The sequence below is a fragment of the Capra hircus genome, chromosome 9 (assembly GCF_001704415.2).
Source record: "Capra hircus breed San Clemente chromosome 9, ASM170441v1, whole genome shotgun sequence".
In the NCBI taxonomy this organism is placed as follows: Eukaryota; Metazoa; Chordata; class Mammalia; order Artiodactyla; family Bovidae; genus Capra; species Capra hircus.
Window position 1 is genome coordinate 19,032,671 of NC_030816.1, and position 22,002 is coordinate 19,054,672.

The 22,002-nt window shown below is 38.4% G+C and overlaps 1 protein-coding gene across 1 annotated transcript in view; it reads left to right on the top strand.

Annotated features, from left to right (window-relative positions):
• MAN1A1 (mannosidase alpha class 1A member 1) overlaps window positions 1–21,399 on the top strand; it is a 172,906-nt gene extending 151,507 nt beyond the window's left edge. The window contains exons 9-13 of the mRNA XM_018053007.1: window positions 5,731–5,846; window positions 11,274–11,493; window positions 12,468–12,640; window positions 17,831–17,946; window positions 18,734–21,399. Of these exons, the coding sequence (XP_017908496.1) occupies window positions 5,731–5,846; window positions 11,274–11,493; window positions 12,468–12,640; window positions 17,831–17,946; window positions 18,734–18,860 (752 nt within the window). The 3' untranslated portion in view covers window positions 18,861–21,399. The remainder of the gene's footprint in view (window positions 1–5,730; window positions 5,847–11,273; window positions 11,494–12,467; window positions 12,641–17,830; window positions 17,947–18,733) is intronic.

Sequence of the window (22,002 nt, forward strand, 5' to 3'; positions counted from 1 at the left end):
TTTGAAATTTTTCCACGTGCCACCATAAGCTTAATGCCTTTCACCAACACTAAAAGATTGTTCTGCTAAGATTGGTGATGATATAACAAATATGGTTTTTTTGATGCTATGTAATCAAATGTATCATCATCTGGAAGCTGTGCATAATTCAGGGAACCAGTATGTCCCAAATGACCATGCATGATGTTGCAAAATCATGTGTGAGAAAAAGTGCATTCAAAGTGCAAGATGGCCCAGTGCATTTTAATGTAATAGTGCAAAAATTCATTGATGTGATTTCTAACTCCACATTGTAACTGTTAAAAACTTTAACCACTTGTCAGTTTTGTTGTAGTATCAAAAAAATATCAAAATACTCTTTGCTTTCCCACTACATAAGTGTGCGAGGCTGCATTTTCTTCATATGTTTCAGCCAGAACAACACGTAGCAACAGATTGAATGTACAGCAGATATGGAAATCCAATTGTCTTCTAGTACAGCAAACATTAAAGAGATTTGCAAAAATGTTAAACGGTGTCTGTCTTCCCACTAAGTTTTGTTTTTTTTTTTTTTTTTTTGGTAAAATATAGCAGATTCTTCTGAAAAGCCTATATGTTAACATAATGGGTATATTATTACTTTACTAAGATATTTTCAGTTCTGTTTTAATTTCCAATACGGTAAATATTGATATGCATGCATGCTAAGTTGCTTCAGTCATGTCCGACTGCTGTGTGGACTGTAGCCTGCCACGCTCTTCTCTCCATGGGATTCTGCAGGCAAGAATACTGAAGTGGGTTGCCCTGCAGGGGATCTTCCCAACCCAGGGATCGAACCTATGCCTCTTGTGTCTCCTGCATTGGCAGGTGGATTCTTTACCACTAGCACCACCTGGGAAGCCCAAATATTGATAGATATTACATAAATGGATTCTTCAGCATGTGTATTCATTTTTAAGATTGTTAAAGCATACTGAGGTTAAAATTGTGAAGGCCACCATAATATTTGGGAAAAATAGAACTTGAGTAACTTTCTCAATTCAAGATAACTAGATATGATTCTCTGAAAGGAAAAGTATTTTTAAAGTTATCCTCATGAAAGATTTCAAAATTTAAAGAAAAGTCTCTGTGAGTTGCTCTCTCCTTCCTGTGTTATAGGATTTAGAGGTCACTATGAAGAAGGACAAAAAGAGTCAGTTGTTCTGGAACATGTCAGTTTCACCTCCTGGGTCACCAGTGTACTATGTATTTGTCCATGCTTCCTGGTACAAAGGGCCCTTTGTAATTGAATTGCTTATGGGCCAGTTTCCTGATGGAAAAATAAATAGAGTTCATGCGTCTCCTGCCTGTCTTCCTCCATCCCCATCCAATGTTCCAGCCACGAGGAAGATGCACTTTTTTTTCATTAATCAAGTTCTGCTTGGCCATATCTGGGTCTTGGCTTTTGTGCCTTTTCCCTCAAGCCCTTTTCCTGTTTTTCTAACTCTACCACGAGCCAACTCAATTACCCTTTCTTCTTCGTGGCCTTCTTCAAGACACTGTTTGGAAATTGTTCACCCACTCCTCCTCTGCTTGCCCCCATCTTCCTCCCCCATCCCAACACTTTCGGTACTTTCCTATCACAGTCCTTTTCCTAATGGTTCATATATATATCCATCTTCCTAGGGATCCAGAACTGTTGAGGACAGTGACTTCGTCATATTTGTTAACCCAGCACATGGTGTCTTACAGCTAGTAGAAGTTTGCTTGAATTTTGTGAATACTCATGCAGTGTGTATCCAGTCTAACTCCTGCCTCTCCTGTTAGTAATGGCTCTGTTTTTCTCTCTGAACCATTTGGCTCCTGCTCCTCAACTGTGGTTGAGAGGCAGCATCTAGTCCTGATCATTAATAATATGTCATGACTGTTGAGGCCAAAGATGGGTTCCATGTCTATAAACAGAACAACTGTCACTCTTCTCCAATTAATAGAGACAACATTGTGTGTGTTTAGTAACACCATATTATATATACATATAGTGACACAGTATTATATATATGTATAAAATGTGGTGTAATGAGCATCGTTGGGGGATTGCTTTGAAGAGAGAAGTTCACATTCAGATGAAGTCTATAAAACTAAAGGGTTAAGATATTGAGTATATAATCCTTTTTGTCTTGATTCTTTTGATTTTTTTTTTCTCTTTTAAAGTAGAAGACATCCTTTTCTGGGACCTATTCCTATTGAAAAGAATAAATTACCCCTGTTATAGAAGAGCATAATATTTGAGTGGCTGTCATACACATTATGTTTAGAGCATTTGGGAATAAGAATACCATATATGTTCCTTCTAGTAGACAGTCCTTTCCTGCTGATAAAATGAGGCATGTTCTCTCTTACAGCCACTAAGATGTTTACACAGGACTTTGTTGCCAACACAAATAGTCATCCAGACATGGTCGGGGGGAGCTTAGTGAGTGAAATACTAAATTATTAAAAAAGAATTTTTCTTGTTTCTCTTCCATACTCCTTTATGTTCCTTTATTTTGATTCTTTCCAAATATAAAAATTTTATAGGTGAAAAAAATAGAAAACTAACTGGCATTAAAGCAAATATGTAAACCCTTTTCCTTTTTAAAAAAATCACTAAATGTCCAAGCTTGCGTCTTCCTCCATTATAGAATCATAACCCAAGGGGGAAGAAAATGAAGCTGCTTCTGGCTGTTCATTTTCAACTCTCATTGCTTTAACTCTAAAGGACATGTCTGAATCATGGCCATCATTTCCTGTTACTTCATTTAGTCCCTGTTATTTTGAAAGTAACTGAACAGAGATTTGCTTTACCATGCCTCACTTGCATGTGTCTCCTGTGATCGTGTTTATGACAACAGGCTTCTTATTGATGAGATAGTACTTAGTCCGTTTAGTTTGTAAATGTCAGAGGTTTCTGTGGCTGTCTATTTAGGAAGCTGTAAAGGTCATGTCAAACCGCTATTTTAAGAATCAGCCTCAGAATTATAAAAATACTAATCTTACAATAAAACAAACTGTAATTCTGGGCTTTCTGCAAAAGAAAATCACACATTAAAAATAAATCCCTTCTAGGTTTCATAGATGTAGTCCTTAATAAAATTAACTTAAAAGAATTTGGCTTTGTCTGTCAGTTATTTACTGAGTACCTACTATGTGCAAGATACTCCTTAGGGATTGACGTGGGCTGGAAAACATAACAGGTCTAGTCCCTGCCTTCCTGAACCATAATCTCATGGAGAAGACACACACACAATAAATGTCCCCATTTCATGAAAGTGTAGATGTGGCAAATGTGTGCTGTGAGAAAGTGCATGGAGAGCCTGGTGGGCAGTCTGATACATGAACTGTGAGTAAGGGTTACCAAAGGAGGGGGAGAGGAGTTGGGGGCACACTTCAGGCAGAGAGAACAATACCCTGAGAGACCCTGAGGTGGGAAGGAGTCTGATTGTTTTGAAAACCCAAAAGAAGGTCAGTATATCTAGAGGGTAGAGAGCAGGATTGATGACATAGGGAAGGCTGAGATCCTGCAGGGCCTCCCTAGTCTCCAGACACCCAGGATTTGAGTCTTCAACATTAAAGGCGTCAGAAAGGGATGATTCAATTCACATGTTACAAGGGTTGCTCTGGCATTAACGTGGAGGATAGATTGGAGTGGCGCTGGCGCTGGAACTTTGTGTGGTGGTGGAAATGTTCTGCATCTTCCTTCCAGTGCTGTGACCAAGGCCTCTTGTAGCTCTTGAGCACTAGTATGGCTGAGGAACTGATTTTTTAATTAGTTTAAATAGCAAAATGCTGTCACAGTGCAGGAGACAAGATAATTTGCCATTGCAGACTCAGGCATAGTGGTAGCTCAGACCAAAATTGTATTAGTGAAGACAGGAAGGAGTGGATGGACTCGAGAGATACATCGGGGGTAAAATTAGTACTGAGTTCAGTAACTCAGTGAATATGGGAGTGAGGGAGAGAAGTAAAGAATGACCATCTGATGTCTGACTTATGCTGACCTGGCAGTATGAAGGTGCCACTTAGTGAGATAGGGATCAAGGCTAAGATAAGGTTGAGGAGGGAAAGATAATATGTTCATTCTTATCACCTCTTCAATTTTAGGTCCCAGTGTCCAAGTTTCATTGTTGGGTGGGACTCAGGAGAAAATTGTTTGGATAGTGTTATAAAAATCAGTTTACTTTTTTGTAACTAATTCAACAAATAAAGATTTTTTTAATAGATACATAAAATTAGTTTTAAGGTTTGAAACTTCAAATGTGAATTTCCCAAATAAGACCATCTTATTAATGCTCAAATTGTCTGTGAACTCTAGGAATGATCTTTCAAAGAGAGTGTCTCTGTTTTTATAGGTAAATATGCTTGAAAAATGTATGTATTCAAGTAGTAGGCAAAAGAATACGTACGGTTGGTGTATATGTTGGAGAGCAAGTGATTACAAATTTGAGACCCTATGGGGGCTGGAGAGTCACCTGGCACCTATCAGTGTTAAAATCTCATTTAGCTCCTCTAAGCTTCTTATCTCACTTTTAAAGAGGATTACCTACCTGCAAGTTACAAGATTGCTTGCAACATACATAGTGGATCTAGCATAATAAATGACCGTGGAGGGGGATTGTAGGAATGAAGTGCATTCCATCCTTCCTATCTGTAGGGTATAGCTTCCAGGACTCCACAATACCAAAATTTATGGGTGCTCATCCCCTTATATAAAATGGCATAGTATATGCAAGTAACCTATGCGTATCCTCCAGATACTTTAAATCATCTCTAGAGTACGTTTACTACCTGTGAGCGTGTGCGTGCTTCGTTGCTCAGTCATGTCGGCCTCTTTGTGATCCCATGGACTCTAGCCCACGAGGCTCCTCTCTCCACAAGAGTTTTCCAGCCGGAATACTGGAGTGGTTTGTCATTTCCTCCTGCAGGAGATCATCCCAACCCAGGGATCAAATCCGTGTCTCCTGCGCTGGCAGGAAGAATTTTTACCACTGCGCTACCTTTAATACGTAACACCATGTAAATGCTATGTAAATACAGTATAAATGCTATTAAAATAATATTTGGCTGTGCATGGCAAGTTCAAGTTTTGCTCTTTGGAACTTCCTCGAATGTTTTTTCCACATATTCAATCCACAGTTGATTGGATCTACTTACAGGGAGCCCACAGATACAGAGGAGTGACTGTATTAGGAAGAAAAACTTCTGCCCTGTCTTCTTTCTTACTGGCCTCCCCTGAAAAGAATTTTGAGTCTTCAGATTGATAATACTACAAAAGCTATCAAATAATAATTAGAAGAAACTGAGGAGTTTCTGGTTATATTTCAGGCCAGGGTTTTTTTTTTGTTTTTGTTTTTTGTAAGATATGATACTCATAGGTTTGACATGGTTTATTATCTTACTGAGAGATAAAGCAATTAAAATTTCTGTATATATATAGTGAAACATTTTAATTTAGTTTTTTCCTAATGAAATAGAATTTTAGAATTAGGGTTGATTATTTTTATCTGCATATTTATAAAACTACACTGGTTATTATTTAAAGTATATCACATTAATTAACAGCACATCTGCTCATTTCAGAATATCTTTCTGCAAATAGGAGATTTGTTGGAATTTAAATGTAACATTGACTTGCTGTTGACTTGGGGTTTTGCATCCTACTTACTGATGTGATTTTACTGCATTATCTGAATTAAAGTCTGAATCAGTCTAAAATTCATTTCCTTCTCTTTGCAGATCATGTATCAGTTGGAGGACTTGGAGACAGTTTTTATGAATATTTGCTAAAGGCATGGTTAATGTCTGACAAGACAGATCTCCAGGCTAAGAAAATGTATTTTGATGCTATTAAGGTAAACACAAATTTAAATCATTATTGGCAGTCAACTAACTTATAACTTGCATATTAATCAAGCTTTAATGAAAAAATGAAATTCTCCATGAGTGGGTTACAAAATATTTTCAGTTAGGTAGAATTCAATATGTGCTAGTATAATTATAACAATAATAATCATACTTGATATGGTTTAGTTCTAATAGGGCAGTTAGAAGTTTTTTCATGGTTCAAACCTCAGCTAAGATTCACACATCTGAAAACGAGGTATTTTTCTTAAACATGTGTGAGTTCCCTGTTAAAATCACAGTTGAAATTATTGTAAATCCTGAATTTATATTCTAAAAATTAAGTAAGTTAAAATTACCCACGATTACAGACAGTCCTAATGGCTACTTCCATTTAATTATGGACAGTACTTTGAAATAAAAACCTGAACTATCCAAACTAATCTGTAAGGGACGATTATTAATAGTTTTCAAAGGTCCTTGTGATAGAAGAGGAATAAGGGGGAACAAATATTTGTTGATTTACTGTGCAATATGTAGTGTGTTAGATAAATATATAATATGTTTGCTTCCATAAATAGTTTTTGTTTTTGTTTTCTATTGGAGTATAGCTGATTAACAATGTTGTGTTTAGTTTTTTTTTTAAGTGAAATGTAGTTGATGTATGATATTATATTAGTCTCAAATGTAGTATATAGTGATTCGACATTTGTGTATGTTACGAAATTATCACCCACAGTGAGTCTAGTAACCATCTGTCCCCATACAAAGTTATTGCAGTATTATCAACCATATTCTCTTCGTATCCTCATCAGCATTTGCTGTTTGTTGTCTTTTTGATGATTGCCGTTCTGACAGGTGTGAGGTGATAGCTCACTGTGGTTTTACCTTGCATTTCCCTGATAATTAGTGATGTTGAGCATCTTTTCATGTGATTGTTGGCCATCTCTCTGTATTCTCTCTTCTCTGGAAAAATGTCTGTTCAGGCTTTCTGTCCATTTTAATTGGGTTGTTTGTTGAGTTGTATGAGTTCCTTGTGGATTTTGCTTAATCCTTGATCAGATGCATTTTCGAATATCTTCGCCCATTTAGTAGGTTTTTTGTTGTGCGCCCATTTCTTCTGTTGTTGTTGTTGCTAGTTCCCTTCACTGTGCAGAAGCTCTTTAGTTTGATGTAGTCTCCCTTGTTTGCTTTTATTTTCCTTCCCTAAAGTGGCAGATCAAAACCGATATATGGAATTCTCCAGGCAAGAATACTGGAGTGGATAGCCGTTCCCTTCTCAGGGGATATTCCCCGCCCACAGACTGAACCCAGGTTTCCTGCATCACAGGCAAATTCTTTACCATTTGCGCCATCAAGGAAGTCATATAAATATATATATGGTTCTAGGACCAGTGTCAAAGAATGCACTGCCAATATTTTCTTCTAGGAGCTTTACAGTTTCAGATCATACCTCTTAAGTCTTTAATCCACTTGAATTTATGTCTATATATGGTGTGAAAAAGTGGTCCAGTTTGAGTCTCTTGCATGTAGCTGTCCAGTTTTCCCATCACCACTTTTTAACTGGAATATAATTGTTTTACTGTGCTGTGTCAGTTTCTGCTGTACAATGAAGTGAATCCGCCATATGCGTACATATATCCCCTCTCTCTAGATTTAATATTACATTGGTTCCCTCCAAGGTCAATAGTGAGCTTTACTACACAGAGCAGATACAGCTCTTTCAGATTTCAGATATTGGAACCAGACACCTTAGTTAGAACCGTGGCCTTCACTTCGCACAACCTTTAAGATACATGGTAAACATTAAAAGCAGACTAGGATATGATCCATGTGCCCTCTTCCAGATTTATTTTTTCTTCATTCCTGTGAGGTTTCAGGTTTTAACTCAGGGAGTTCTCCATACAGTATGGTTTCCATTATATCATTTTTAATTACTGTCCTGGCAGACATTTTAATTATTCTAATCTTAAAATGGCCCCCTTAGATCTTGATGTTCTAGGAAAGACAACTTTCAAATACTTTTCCCTTGGTTTCTAGAACTATACCCACCCAGCTTTTAACATATTGTGTTTAGACTAACCATTGACAGGAAAATCCATTAAGAACAAATGAAGTCAAAGTGTTTCCTCTTTCTCTTAATAGTAAAAACACTTTCAATCCATGTTGTGTTTTTCAACCTAGAGAGCAAAGTTAGAACAATTGCACTTTTGATTTGAAGAAGTAGTCATGTCTTACATATTAAAGCTTCTTTGTGCTGGTTATATCTGGCTGCTTGCATGCATGCTAAGTTGCTTCAGTCGTGTCTGACTCTTTGCCACTAGGGACTGTAGCCCGCCAGGCTCCTCTGGCCATGGGATTCTCCAGGCAAGAATACTGGAGTGGCTGGCTATGCCCTCCTCCAGGGGATCTTCCCGATCCAGGGATCAAACCCGTGTCTCACACCTCCTGCATTGGCAAGCGAGTTCTTTAGCACTATCACCACCTGGTTGTACTGTAAAAGATCTTTGTTGTGAAGTAGAGGATCCCTTGCAATGTTGTTCTGGAGAGTTAATTTATTGGATGTGTAGTCCATCAGCTTTGGCTTCTAGTGCCTTTTGAAAATCATTTAATCCCAGAGTGGCGTGGGTTTTTTGTTTTTTTTTTTGATTGTGTTAATAACAGATACTTTTGGGTTTTTACCTGGCTGTTACGTGGCCTCATCTGGAAGCCATACTAAGAATCCACGGTGGTAGGTTCTCATGCAGCCAGAAAGTCCTTTGGAGTGATCTGGACAGGTGATGGATTAGACATTTAGGATTCTAGAGGCACATCCAGCTAATTTTTTTCAGATATAGAAGGATGAAATCACAAAATAGACAAGTTTTTTTTTTCCTAATCAATTCTCTATAGGCGTGACACAACATATCTTAAAACCACTGAAGACTAATTTTTCCTCCTTTATATTTATTTACATTTTCCCATTGCCACACAAACATTGTTTCAAAAGTCTTAGAACTTCACTGTAGTTTGTTTTGAGAGATAGTGACTTGGTCAGAATCATGCCAAAAATAATACAGTACTTTATTCAGGATCCATAACAGGGTAATAATGTTTCTCTAATGCATGCTCAAAGCTATTACTCTTGCCATGTAGAAAGAATAATTTCTTGGGTGATGAACAAGTATCTGCTTGAAGGACTTTATTGCAATTTGTGCTATGAGAAGTGTAAATAACTAAGATGTTCAGTTGCATTAAATAAGAATTAAATATTAATGTAATAACTAGACCATCAATAAAATTAGCTTAACCACAGTTAATGAGCACAGTAGCGTGTTCATTTATTTCCTGCCATCTTGGTTTCATTTGTTTATTTCCAATAAAGGTAAAAGAGGTTTTATCTACCTATGCATTCATTTTCATTCATTCTTCTCTATCACAATTTTGTCTGTATCTACTACAGGCACACCTCAGAGATATTGTGGGTTCAGTTCCAGAACCACTGCAATAAAGCAAGTAACATAGTAAAGCAACTCACATGAAATTTTTGGATGTCCCATGCATATAAAGTTATATTTACACTATACTCTAGGCTATTAAGTGTACAATAACAGTATGTATAAAGCAAACAATGTATATACTCTGGTTAAAAATATTAACCATCATCTGAGTCTTCAGTGAGTCATAATAGTAACATTAAAGATCACGGATACAAATCACCATAATGAATATAATATTGAAGAAGTTTGAAGTGTTGCAAATTATCAAAATGTGACCCAGAGACATGAAAAGAGCAAAGGCTGTTGGAAAAACAATGCTGATAGACTTTCTTAACACAGGGTCACAGCAAAATTTCAGTTTGTGGAAAATACAGTATCTGCAAAGTGTAATAAAGCAAAGCACAATAAAAAAAGGTATGCCTGTATTCCGTGCTTCCTAAAATCTCTTTTTTGATGATACTATGACAGTTATAGACACAGTCATAGCCCTTCTCCTTCCAAGAAGTATTAATAATTGAGGGTATGGGGGGTATTTCCTATATAAGTAATAAAAATAGTAATGTCAAGCCCTTACACCACAACTTTGTTTTTTTCTAATAAGGCTTATTTTGTTTATATACTCAGAAGAATATCAACTGTTCTGGGGCAGAAATAACCAAAGATGTTTAGTCATTTTTGTAAAATCATTTCTCCCAAATTTAAAGACCTTTTTTCTTTAAAAAAAAAAAAACTTATTCATCATATATTAATATCCTTTTTAATAGAATTATTTGGGAGGAATTTAATTCATGTGTTACCACAGTGGTGATGTGATGGTAATAAATGGTTTTTATCAACTGCTAATCACTGTACTGACTGCTTTATACACAAAATGTTGCAGTTTTCTCAGTGGATACTACTATTCCTATTTCATGGATAAGGATACTGAGATTTAAAGATGCAGTAAGCAAATTACCCACAAAGTTTACAGATAGTAAATGTCAGTGCTGGAATTTGAAGCCAAGCAATTGGGGCTTCCCAGACCGAGCGGTGGTAAGGATCTACCTGCCAGCGCAGGAGATGCGAGAGACACTGGTTTGATACCTGGGTCAGGAAGATCCCCTGGAGTAGGAAATGACAACCCACTATAGTATTCTTGCCTGGAAAATTCCATGAATAGAAGAGCCTGGCGTGCTACAGTCCATGGCGTCGCCAAGAGTCAGACACGACTGAGCAACGAAGCGCATACATACCCAAGATCTGACTGCCTGAAGAACAGCTCCTTTTTCTCCACTCTGTTTTGCCACCCTTTCAAGCCTAAGGGAGGGAAAGGAAGACTAATAGCACTGGCCTGGGGTTCATACACAAATATGCTCTGTTCATTGTTCAGAGCTGAGCCTGTGCTTTGTGTTATTTTTGAAAATGGAAATGCATTTAAGCAGCTCTCAACACTATACCAGTGGCCTGTCTTTGAAAAGGAGACAGCTTTTCTGGTCTGAGGACTACAACTGTTTGATCATGGAACCAAGAAAAACCTATGGGGCTGGCCCAACAGCATTAATTCCAACGAGCCAAACTAACAAAGCATAGATTAGAGGAGATATACAAGAGCAATAAATGAAATCTCAAGTTGAATTGTATTTATGGAACCAAATTCAAATTGTGAGTGATGTTTTATTCTTTTATATATATATATATATATATATATATATATATATATATATACTGTTGTGGTGAAAGTGAATATGTTAGTTGCTCAGTCGTATCCAACTGTTTGTGACCCCATAGACGGTAGCCCACCAGGCTCCAGTGTCCATGGGATTTTCCAGGCAAGAATACTGGAGTAGGTTGCCATTCCCGAACCAGGGATCGATCCCTGGTCTCCTGCATTGCAGACTCTTTACCATCTGAGCCACAATGTGTTTTTAGTATAAATCTGAGAAAAGATTACAAAATGTTGAAAATAAGTATTATTTTCAGGCTATTGAGACTCACTTGATCCGGAAGTCCCGTAATGGACTGACTTACATCGCAGAGTGGAAAGGGGGCCTCCTGGAACACAAGATGGGCCACCTGACCTGCTTTGCTGGAGGCATGTTTGCACTCGGGGCAGATGACGCTCCTGAAGGAATGACCCAACACTACCTTCAACTTGGGGCTGAAATTGCCCGGACCTGTCACGAATCTTACAATCGCACCTGTGAGTCCCTGTTACTCTTCATATATAATCTTTGTGCTTTTTATGTCATTCAGTAAGTAACTTTGTCCATTTGTTGCCATCAAAAGAACATCTACTGTGCCTGATGAATATTTGATGATTATGATTAATATCTTAAAGGAATTTACATTTTTAATTTAAAAGGCATTGCTTTTCTACATAAAAATATTTACCTTTAGTTTACCAATAAACAAAAATCCAGGCCATAAAAGGTCAAGTCTAACTTATTGACCCTGCTTTACGTAAATAACATTGGGCGAGAGTCCCTGTCCTAATACAGAAGAAATTTGGTGTTATAAACCATTATTAATCTTCCCAGAATCTTCATGAAATATACAATGAATCTACATGCGTGCTAAATTCTTCGTTTGTATCTGACTCTGCAACCCTATGGGCTGTAACCCACCAGGCTCCCCTGTCCGTGAGATTCTCCAGGCAAGAATACTGGAGCGGGTTGCCGTGCCCTCCTCCAGGGAACCTTTCAGACTCGGATCAAACCCACGTCTCTTAGGTCTCCCACATTGACAGGCAGGTTCTTTACCGCTAGCACCACCTGGGAAGCCCCATGTGATGAGTCTAGTTGCCTTCTTATGAAAGTTTGACGCACAAATACTGTGTAACCTTCATGCCATAATGACTTAGAATTCTCAAACACTAATTTTTTAGCTCACTAATAAGGTGATGCTTTGCACTGACCCAGTGAGTACTCAGTAAATGGTGGTAAAATGAAAGAAAATAAAGGATTATTACCACTTTCTTAACTGTACTCTTTTCAGTAGATAAATTTAAAATGTAGATTGACTATTGCTTATTATACAATGTGTATAGCTATTCCTTAAAAGGGCATTTTGGCACCCCTCTTGAATGTTTTAAAGTATCTTTTAATTTCATTTACATTCTAGACACTAAGCATTGTCAGAGACAATAACCCTTGTCCCCCACTGCATGTCTTTCAGTTGTGAAACTGGGACCAGAAGCTTTCAGATTCGATGGTGGTGTTGAAGCCATTGCTACGAGGCAAAATGAGAAATACTACATCTTACGGCCAGAAGTTGTTGAGACTTACATGTACATGTGGCGACTGACTCATGATCCAAAGTACAGGAAATGGGCCTGGGAAGCTGTGGAGGTGACGTTTTAGTTTGCTTATGTTTCTTATGGGAATATGTGTGTGGGGAAAATACTCAGTGATCCCTATCAATCTAGTATATTAACTCTCCTATGATGCTTAAAGCTTTGACCAGCCATCTTTCCATTCAAGACTGTTTTCAGTTAAGTCATCCCACATCCCTGCCTTCAGCTCTGTTTTTTGTATATAAATATACCTCCTCTGGTACTGAAGGAGAATCTAGAAAGACCTATTATAAAATTAAGTTCTCACGTTTATAAAAACATTGACCAGTTAATCCCACAAAGGGTATCTGGCAACTTGGGAATAGTCACCCTTACCTGTTGTGTGTTTCAAGAAACCACTGTATGATGTTTCTTTTAGTCTTTGAGCATCATAATCGTAATATATGCTTTTAATTAGAGCAAATGAGCTACTTACATATAACTTTTAGACAGTACCTATAGAAAAACTACTTTGTACACGAATATTCCAACACGGGTCTCAGAATCCTCAGAATAGCTGTAAGCTTTCTATCTGTCCAGTGTGTTATTTGGATTATCTTGGCATTTCATGGATCTCTTCCTGCTGAATATGATGTATCATCTTCCTAAACGAATCTGTTAACACTTTGTGTGCTGAATGCCAGAGGAGGTGCACTTTAGGATATGCATCAAACAATGTCTAATTTTAAGAGCTATTATTTCAAAAGGAGTGGGAGGAAGTTCAGGGGATAAGAACAGGCAAACACTTTAATTACCAATACATTCTCTTATTGTCTAGCACTCTTTGTTAGAAAGTTAGCTGTCTTTTAAAACCATTAGGAATAACTTCTCTTAGGAAATCTAAAATGAGCATTGCCTTTGTGTAAAATTTGACTAATATCTTAGGACGCTGTTGATGAATCTTGTTTATTACTCTTTTCATTTGGTATGTATCTTATCACCAGTTGTCAGTTATTTTAAGTAATAGCGATTCTTTATGCCTTTTTTTTTTTGCAAAATTTTCTAATTATGGTTAGTCAGTTGTAATTCCAGTTTCTTTATGTTTTTTCCTCTGAATAAAAAGTATATTAAAATTGAGATTCAGCTAAGCTTTGGTAATTGGGAATTATTTTAGTCTTCAATAGGCCAGCAAGGAAATTAAGGTTAACACTCCCTTGCAAGTATCAGTTTAAATTAAAAATTTCAGTAATAACATTTCATCAAATATGAAACACCATAATTGATAAGAAACCATTATTTTATATACTGTTAAGAAAATACAACAATACCAATTAAATTATGACATGCCAATTTTGGAGATGTTAAAGTGTGAAAAAAAACTGTATGACGGTAGTTTGTCGCGTGGGCAGAAAGCTTTGATTTACTTGGTTCTTGGGGAGGGGGTTGTCTGCAGGGTATGAAGGTTGGTTTGATGTGTTGGGGTTTTTATCTGCTGACTCCTTTTACTGTAGCATATGATGTCAGATTGTTTGCTTATGTCGCAACACAGGAATTCCCCTGTTTTTGCCTGTGGTACCTTCTGTTAGAACTTGAAATGTAGTGGAGGGTGGTAGTGCTGGGGCCTCTTGCCTTCTGTGAAAAACCACGAAGATCATAGACTCAGAAGCTACGGCAGCACCTTTAGTTCCTCTTCTGCTGTGTCCCGTCCCATCAGCCCTCCCTGTGTCCTGGCTTCAGCTCCACGGGACAACACCCTAGCCTGCTGGCCCTGTCATGTCCAACGCCAGTGCTTCTCAGCTGTTCTGACTCAGAGGCTCTTCCGAGGCAGCTGGCGGAGGTCTGGGACGTGTGGGAGGCTGCAGCCCCAAGGGCCGCCCTCGGCCACCGATACATCACTATCCCAGAAGAGTTATTCTGAAGAATCATTCTGAGAGGCATTCTGTTTGGCTCTTTAGAGGGTTTCAGGCAGGAGTGAGCCCCCATGCACACAGCTGTGACCTGCCCCATGTGTATTTCACTGGCCCTCCTCCCTTCCTTCACTTTTCCCACCAGCTCGATCACTTCCTGATGTCATCTCTGTAAAAATCAAAGCTCCCTGCATCCAGCCCATGTCTCATGCTCTGTTTTTGGAGGAACCCATGTCCAGAGGCTGAGAGTCCCAAAGATGGTAGTGAAATGATGTTCTGATCAGACTAAGCGTCCTGGGTATGTGGCCTCTTCCACTGTCGAGAAACAGTAAAGCCAGGGACTGTCATGGGGACCCGGGAGAGCTGCTTGTCCCCAGCTTCACATCTCTGAAGTCTTAAAATTTAGACTTGACATGAAGGCTTTTTTATTTTTTGAAAGTTAAAAATATTTGTTTGGCATTTCTCCCTGCCTTGTTTTTCTTTTTAATTTACCAAAAACCTCAAAATATTAAAGTAGCTAGGCCTCTCTAAGCTTCCCCGGTGGCCCTAGTGGTGAAGAGCCCACCTGCCAATGCCTGAGACATGAGAGGCGTGGGTTTGATCCCCGGGTTGGAAAGATCCCTGGAGGAGGACATGACAACCCACTCCAGTATTCTTGCCAGGAGAATCCCCATGGACAGAGGAGCCTGATACAGTCCATAGGGCCACAAGGAGGCAGACACTACTAAAGTGACCTAGCACGCAGGCAGGCCTCTCTAAACTTCTGAAAGGCCCGCGCTGTGCTAGTAATAGTAAGTGTATCGTCTTGTTCTATTCTCAGGACAGCCTCATGTTGAGGAAAAGGATGCTCCCTGGATCCAGAAAACTGAGGCCACAATGAGGAAGTCTAGAGATGGGACTTAGCCTCCACCTCTGAAATGTCAGATTGTGTTCTTGACCACTCTGGTTCACCACAGTAGGCATGGGAGAGAAAAAAGAATGAGTGGAAGTGAACTGAAAAGATGAAAAATGTTTGGGCAGCACCTGCCCCAAAACAACTCTTTTTTTCTACAACAAAAGAAGGAGCTTATAGAAATTTTGGATCCCTGGGTCGGGAAGATCCCCTGGAGAAGGAAATGGCAACCCACTCCAGTATTCTTGCCTGGAAAATCCCATGGACAGAACAGTCCATGGGGTCGCAAAGAGTTGGACACAACTAAGCAACCAATACATTATCACATAGAAATTTCTATAGGAAGGAGGGTTAGCTGTTTATTATACCTGGCCCTCTCTTTAGTTTATCACAGTACCAAAGAACTTCAAGGGAAAAAAATCAAGAAAAATTTTTGTGGATAAATTCTTCTTTTAAGGAAATGTCTGGAAACAGGATTTCATTACGTTCAATGACAACAAATTTACCCACTTCTTCTGAATCTTTATTTTTTTACCCTTTTTTACAAATAATTTTTGGCCTACTCCATGTATCTGGCATTTGACTTTTTATCAAACAGAACAGTTATCAAAAAAGGAAGGAAGGAAAAATATAATAGAACCTGAAAGTCCCTTTCTTCAGGCTTTCCTTCCATTTAGTTCTTTGTCTGAAACTGAGAGTATAATCGAAGCTGCCTTTTTTTAAGTTGATTGTTCGTATGTTCCCTAGGGCTTTTAAGAAGTTCTATACTGGGAGACATGTTCACGTAGCCTGCCACTTAGATTTTCTTTCACCTGGTAATTAAATGCTTTTTCTGCCGACCAATGCTGTCTCCCTTCTGCCCTCCAGCCCTAGGGTGTGGAATCAATATCCTCATTATCAGTGTCTGCAGATGGAAGTGGATCGCTCAGCACCACATTCCTGCTCCCTGCCTTTGCCTTCCACCTCACCTTTTCCAGGCTCCACATTCTTAGAGCCATACTTTCCTCCTAAACCCTTCTCTCGCTGATGAAGATTTTTCTCAAGTAATATGGCAAGAGCTATGCCATATCCTCTTGGTAGTTGAGCGGAATAGGAGAAAAATGCAATATAATTATACAATTTTTTTTTAAAGGAACATGGTAGTGATCTGTAGAAGCAAACTGAAAAATAACCTGAAGAATAACTTTATCTTATTCATGTTTCCTTTATCTCATTAAACATTATAAGGGACTTAGTCTTACACTTCATTATTTTTGTCCACATTCTATGAATTAGAACCAGGTTTCCAGTAAGAGTTTGTATACAGGGGGAATCTTTATTTGACCATATAGTTATTAAAATCAATAGGATGTAGTGAGTAGAAAATAACTTTCTGGAGATGATTGTGCCTGGTAACCAGTAAAGCAAACCAGTGTAATATCCAGATAACCACTACAAAGAGCAGTCAGGTTAGCAGTAACTGACACATGAAAGCAAGTCATTTTAAAATTTTGTTACCTAAATTTTCACTCCCACACTGCCCATCCCTTGCCTTTTCCCATCTCTGACTATAATACGCACTTGTAGTCAGTCAGCGGTAAGAATGTAGGATCCTTTCTCTCTGGGTAGTTAACCAGTGGTTTAATCCCATCTTCTTCCATCTCAGTCTAAAGAAAAGAAAAATATTTCAGAAATAGATGTCAGCCATGTTTTTTCCACTGGTTTTCATTTTCTCCTTTTATATCTGTCAGTCACCAATATCACTCATTAGTACTCTATCAATTTTTTAAAGATAAGATGTTCTGAGGACCGCGGCAGTCCCGCACACTCTCTCAACCAGTGGTTTAGAATCCTGGTTGACATCAAGTCTTTCCAGACCAGCTGTCAACAAACTTTCTGGAAGAGCCAAAGAGAATTAGGCTTGGGGGCCATAAGCATTTACTCAGCTCTGCCACTGTAGTGAAAAAATAGCCATACACAATATATAAATGAGTGTGTCTGTGGTTCCATAATACTATATTTACAAAAACCAAAAGCAGGCTGGATGTACCTTGTGGTCTGTAGTTTGACGAATCTTTCTCTAGACCATAAGACGAAATGGTTTAAAAAAAAAAAAAAAACTGAAAAATTACTCCAAAATTAAATGTAAAAGTGTTTCCAGTTAGATGAGATATACTGTCCATGGGCTTCCCAGGCGGCGCTGGTGGAAAAAAAAAGCCTCCTGCCAATGCAGGTAGACAGAAGAGACCTACCTGGGTTCTGTCCCTGGGTCGGGAAGATCCCCTGGAGGAGGCCATGGCAACCCACTCCGGTATTCTTGCCTGGAGACTCCCATGGGCAGAGGAGCCTGGTGGGCCTCAGTCCATGGGTGGCACAATCGGTCAGCTTAAGTCCTTATTTTATGTAAACGTGAAAGTCTAGTAGTAAAACTCTGTGACAGCCAGTTTCCTGAAATGTGACCATGTTTCCCCTCCTCTTTGCGGTTTAGGCCCTGGAGAAACACTGCAGAGTGAAAGGGGGCTATTCCGGCCTCAGGGATGTTTACTTCAACAAGGAGAGCTACGATGATGTGCAACAGAGCTTCTTCCTGGCAGAGACACTAAAGTGAGTAAAGTTATTCTCAGTGCGTGTGCCCCAGATACCTGAGCACATCTTCCCAGTTGTCTTTATCATGAGCGCATTCAAATACGATCGAGCATGACTGCTGCCGAAATCCATTCTGCGCATGGCAGTAGCTGTGGGCGTGTTTTCATCCTTGTGTAAGTTTGGTGGCTGGGGACTGCCTTTTTTTTTTTTTTTTTTTTTAAGTTAATATTTTCACATGTTCCACCTCTTTAATTTTTAGTTGTATTTATTTCTTTTTGGCTGTCCTGGGTCTTCGTTGCTGCCCAGGCTTTTCTCTAGTTGTGGTAAGGGGGGCTGCACTCTGGTTGCAGTGAGCAGGCTTCTCATCGCAGTGGCCTCTCTTGTTGCAGAGCACGAGCTCTCAGGCACCTGGGCTTCAGTCCTTGCAGCACACGGGCTCAGGGCTCTAGAGCACAGGCCCAATAGCTGTGGTGCACAGGCTCAGCTGTTCCAAGTGTGGGGTCTTCCCGGATCAGGGATTGGACCATCTCTTCTGTGCTGGCAGGTGGATTCTTTCCTCCTGAGCCACCAGGGAAGCCCCTTGGGACTGCTGTGTAGGGTTCTTGTCCAGGGGATCAAAGCACACAGCAGCTGCTTTTCCTCAGCATTAACGAGTGCACTTCTTAAGGTTTTCCTATGCTTGACTGATGTCCACACTTCTCCATAAGGGGAATGGAGACGCTGATGTGGTTTTTTTCTGTGTCTTTGTGGTTTCACTGACTAACTGGGTCCCTCAGGCCTCACATACCCATGTTTCTCTCTCCAGATATTTGTACTTAATATTTTCTGATGACGATCTACTTCCTCTGGAACATTGGATCTTCAACACCGAGGCACATCTTCTCCCTGTACTCTCTAGGAATTTAAAGAAAGTTGAAGACGATGGGAAATAAAAAGACATTTTGTATTTTACTCTCCTCCACCCCTTTCACTGCATACCTTAATAGTTCTTTTTCTGGTGATCAGGCACATGATGAATTTTTATTAATAGATCTGTGATTATTCTAAGTTTTAAAATTGTTTTGCAGTCTTATATATTTATTATCATACATATAGATGGACCTAAATTCCTTACTGTATCCTTTATTATTCAGCCAGTGAATCACAGGGTTTTTTTGTTGTTGTTTTTAAGTAATCTGTTATCTCTAGAGTTTATGAAGATGTAGTATTATTTTTAGTAAACTGAATAGAACGGTATACCTATGATCTCTTAATTACAATTTTGATTTGACTGCAAAACTTTTTCCTCCTCTATGAGGAGATGATGTCTGCTTTAAGCTGTAATGTTTTGCCATGTTGCAAAAAGCCATAATAATGAATTAAATAATAAAAAAGCTTTTTTCCTTTCCAATTTCATGTTAATCGGGTTTGTCTATCCACCAGAGACAGATCTTATAACTGTGACAGTGTCCTTATGCGGGTCTATCATTATTTGATAGAATATCTTCTAGAATACTTTACTCACATTGTAATTCAAATTAGAATATCATCCCCAAAGGATCATCTCCTGTCGACCTCATTTCATCAGATCCACGGTATATTTTTGTCAGTTAATTTTATTAGTGTTCCCTAATTTGGGAAATAGTTTTCAGATTTTATTTTAAACGCCCTGTGTCATCTCTGGATCATGTACTGGTTCATTTCTTCCATTCTCCACCACACAACAAAGTGAGCTTTTCGGTTTTGCAGAGCTCTGCTATTACCGAATTATATTTTTTAAAGGGAAACTGTATAACTTTTAGTGGGTTAGCATTTGCTTTTATCTGAATATGTAAAGAAATCGGGGCTCACTCTCTGGAGAGAGGGTATTTCATATGGTTTTTTGTTTACATTTCATCTTTAATTTTTCTTGAAAAAAACTGTTACATTTGTTTAGGTTTTTCAGGTTTGAAAAGGGTCTTTTCTCAAACAGTAAATCATTCATTTCAGTTTATGAAAGCAGAATTTAACTCAAAGAATCTTTGGCAATGTGTCTATTCATGGTCAATTGAGGAAAAATCTAATAAACTTTTAGGCCAAATTAGGTTATAGTATACTTTGTCTGGTTAAGTTCAACGTAGCAATCTCCACTTAGAAGTAATGCATAGGAATGGACACTCCCAGTCCTCCTCAGTCCTGTAGCAGATCAAAATAATTATAATTAAATGATTCTTCAAAACATTTTTTGAGATTTGAATTGTTTTCCCAGAAATAGATTAGGTTATCCTATTGGTTCATATTTTATATATATTCCTATGAAAGGGCTAATATGATGCATGTACTGAGGTACAGAGATTTTGACCATCTGTACTTTTCCACTACAGCGGTCACATAGATCAGTGCAACCCCATAGATTAGGTTGAAGCATATGAAATTAAGGCATTTGTAGTTTAAAAATTGCTCAATATCAGCAATTTCATATGCTTCAGCCTAATAGTTTTTAAGACCGTTATTTTCTTAGATCTCAATAGACTTAGTTGTTTTAGCTATTTCAGCTTTTGAAAGCTTTTCAGAAGATTTCCACTGTCTGAAAGGCATATGACCTGCCCCTTTTTTCAATATTATTCATTGGTATATGTCAAAAAATAAATCAGTAAAGTTAGTAAGTGGAAAAGATCCTTTAGGACATCATGATTGCTATTTCCAAAACTTAAAGGCAAAGTATAGAAGATTCTCATCAAAATTGGGCCATATGTATTTAGATTATAACTTTCATATGAATGTCTTTGAACTAGCAATTTAAAATAATTTATTTTCTTTGCTTTTCAATCTGATTTGAAAGAGCACAAGCTGATAGGTATTTCTGCAGCAGATAGGATATTAAAGTCAGGTTGTATGAACACATAGAACTGTACTATGATGAACTTTTTGCTTTCTGATATAAATAGGCAAGAAGATTGTACTACATGTTGCCCAGCCAATAGCAAGAACAAAGTTATTTCAATTCTAGAACTTGGATATTTTTAGCCTAGGACCCAAAATACCAATCATGTAAGCAAAATAAGAGATTACTATTATGGTGATGTAATTTAATTAAAGTTATATTTTGTGTTAATTATTTTAAACAACTGAAGTCCTTAGGTAGAGGCTGTCTTTCATTCATTTTCAGCAAAAACTGTGCAATTATGTTTACATATGTTTTCGCATCCCAAAAGGTGAATAATTAAAATAGCACTTAATTTTGTTTCTGCATATGTTTGGTATACATTGTGTGATACACATATAAGTTACCTGGCAGTTTACAGAGCTTCAGTGATGTTCGTCATGACATCTTCATGTGTACTAGTAGTTCTTCCCATTGCTTTTTGTTTGTGCTTAAATCCACTGTGTCATTTTCAACTTTATATAAATCTCTAATGTAATGGGAAACATAATAGATTGACACATAATTTTTAAAGACTATATTTGTAAAATTTCTCTATTGTAAATAAAGTCTTTTGATATATCTCCTCATTTGTTATGTTTTTCTCCATCTAAGTAAGCTTTTGGGTGTTTGGGGATGAGTGTGTACCATGGCAAATGGACGTATTAAAACCTAACAGTGATTCCGTACCATACCCAGAGAACTGGGCCAAGGACAGTTTCCGCATTAAAAACTTGAGATTGCAGATAATGTTGCCTAACCCCCTTTGGTTAATCAGATACTTTTGGTCAGAATCTGACATATGTTGAACACCAGGGCACATGGAGCAAAGACAGGGAGTTGGCATCAGAAATAACATGAAGTGTATTTCTCTTCTTTTTTTTTTAAATTAGTATGTATGTATTTTTGGCTGCATGAGGCGGTCGTTGCTCACATGGGCTTTCTCTAGCTGCAGCGAGCAAAAGCAAAAGAACTAGCTGCAGTGCGCTGGCTTCTCACTGCAGTGGCCTCCCTTGCTGCAGAGCATGGGCGCTAGGTGCACAGGTTTCAGTAACTGTGGCCGACAGGATCAGGAGCTGTTGCATGGGGACTCAGCTGCCCCGAGACATGTAGGATCCCAGTTCCCAAACTAGGGATCAAACCTGTGTCCCCAGCCTGAGCAGGCAGACTGTCAACCACCAGATCACCGGGGA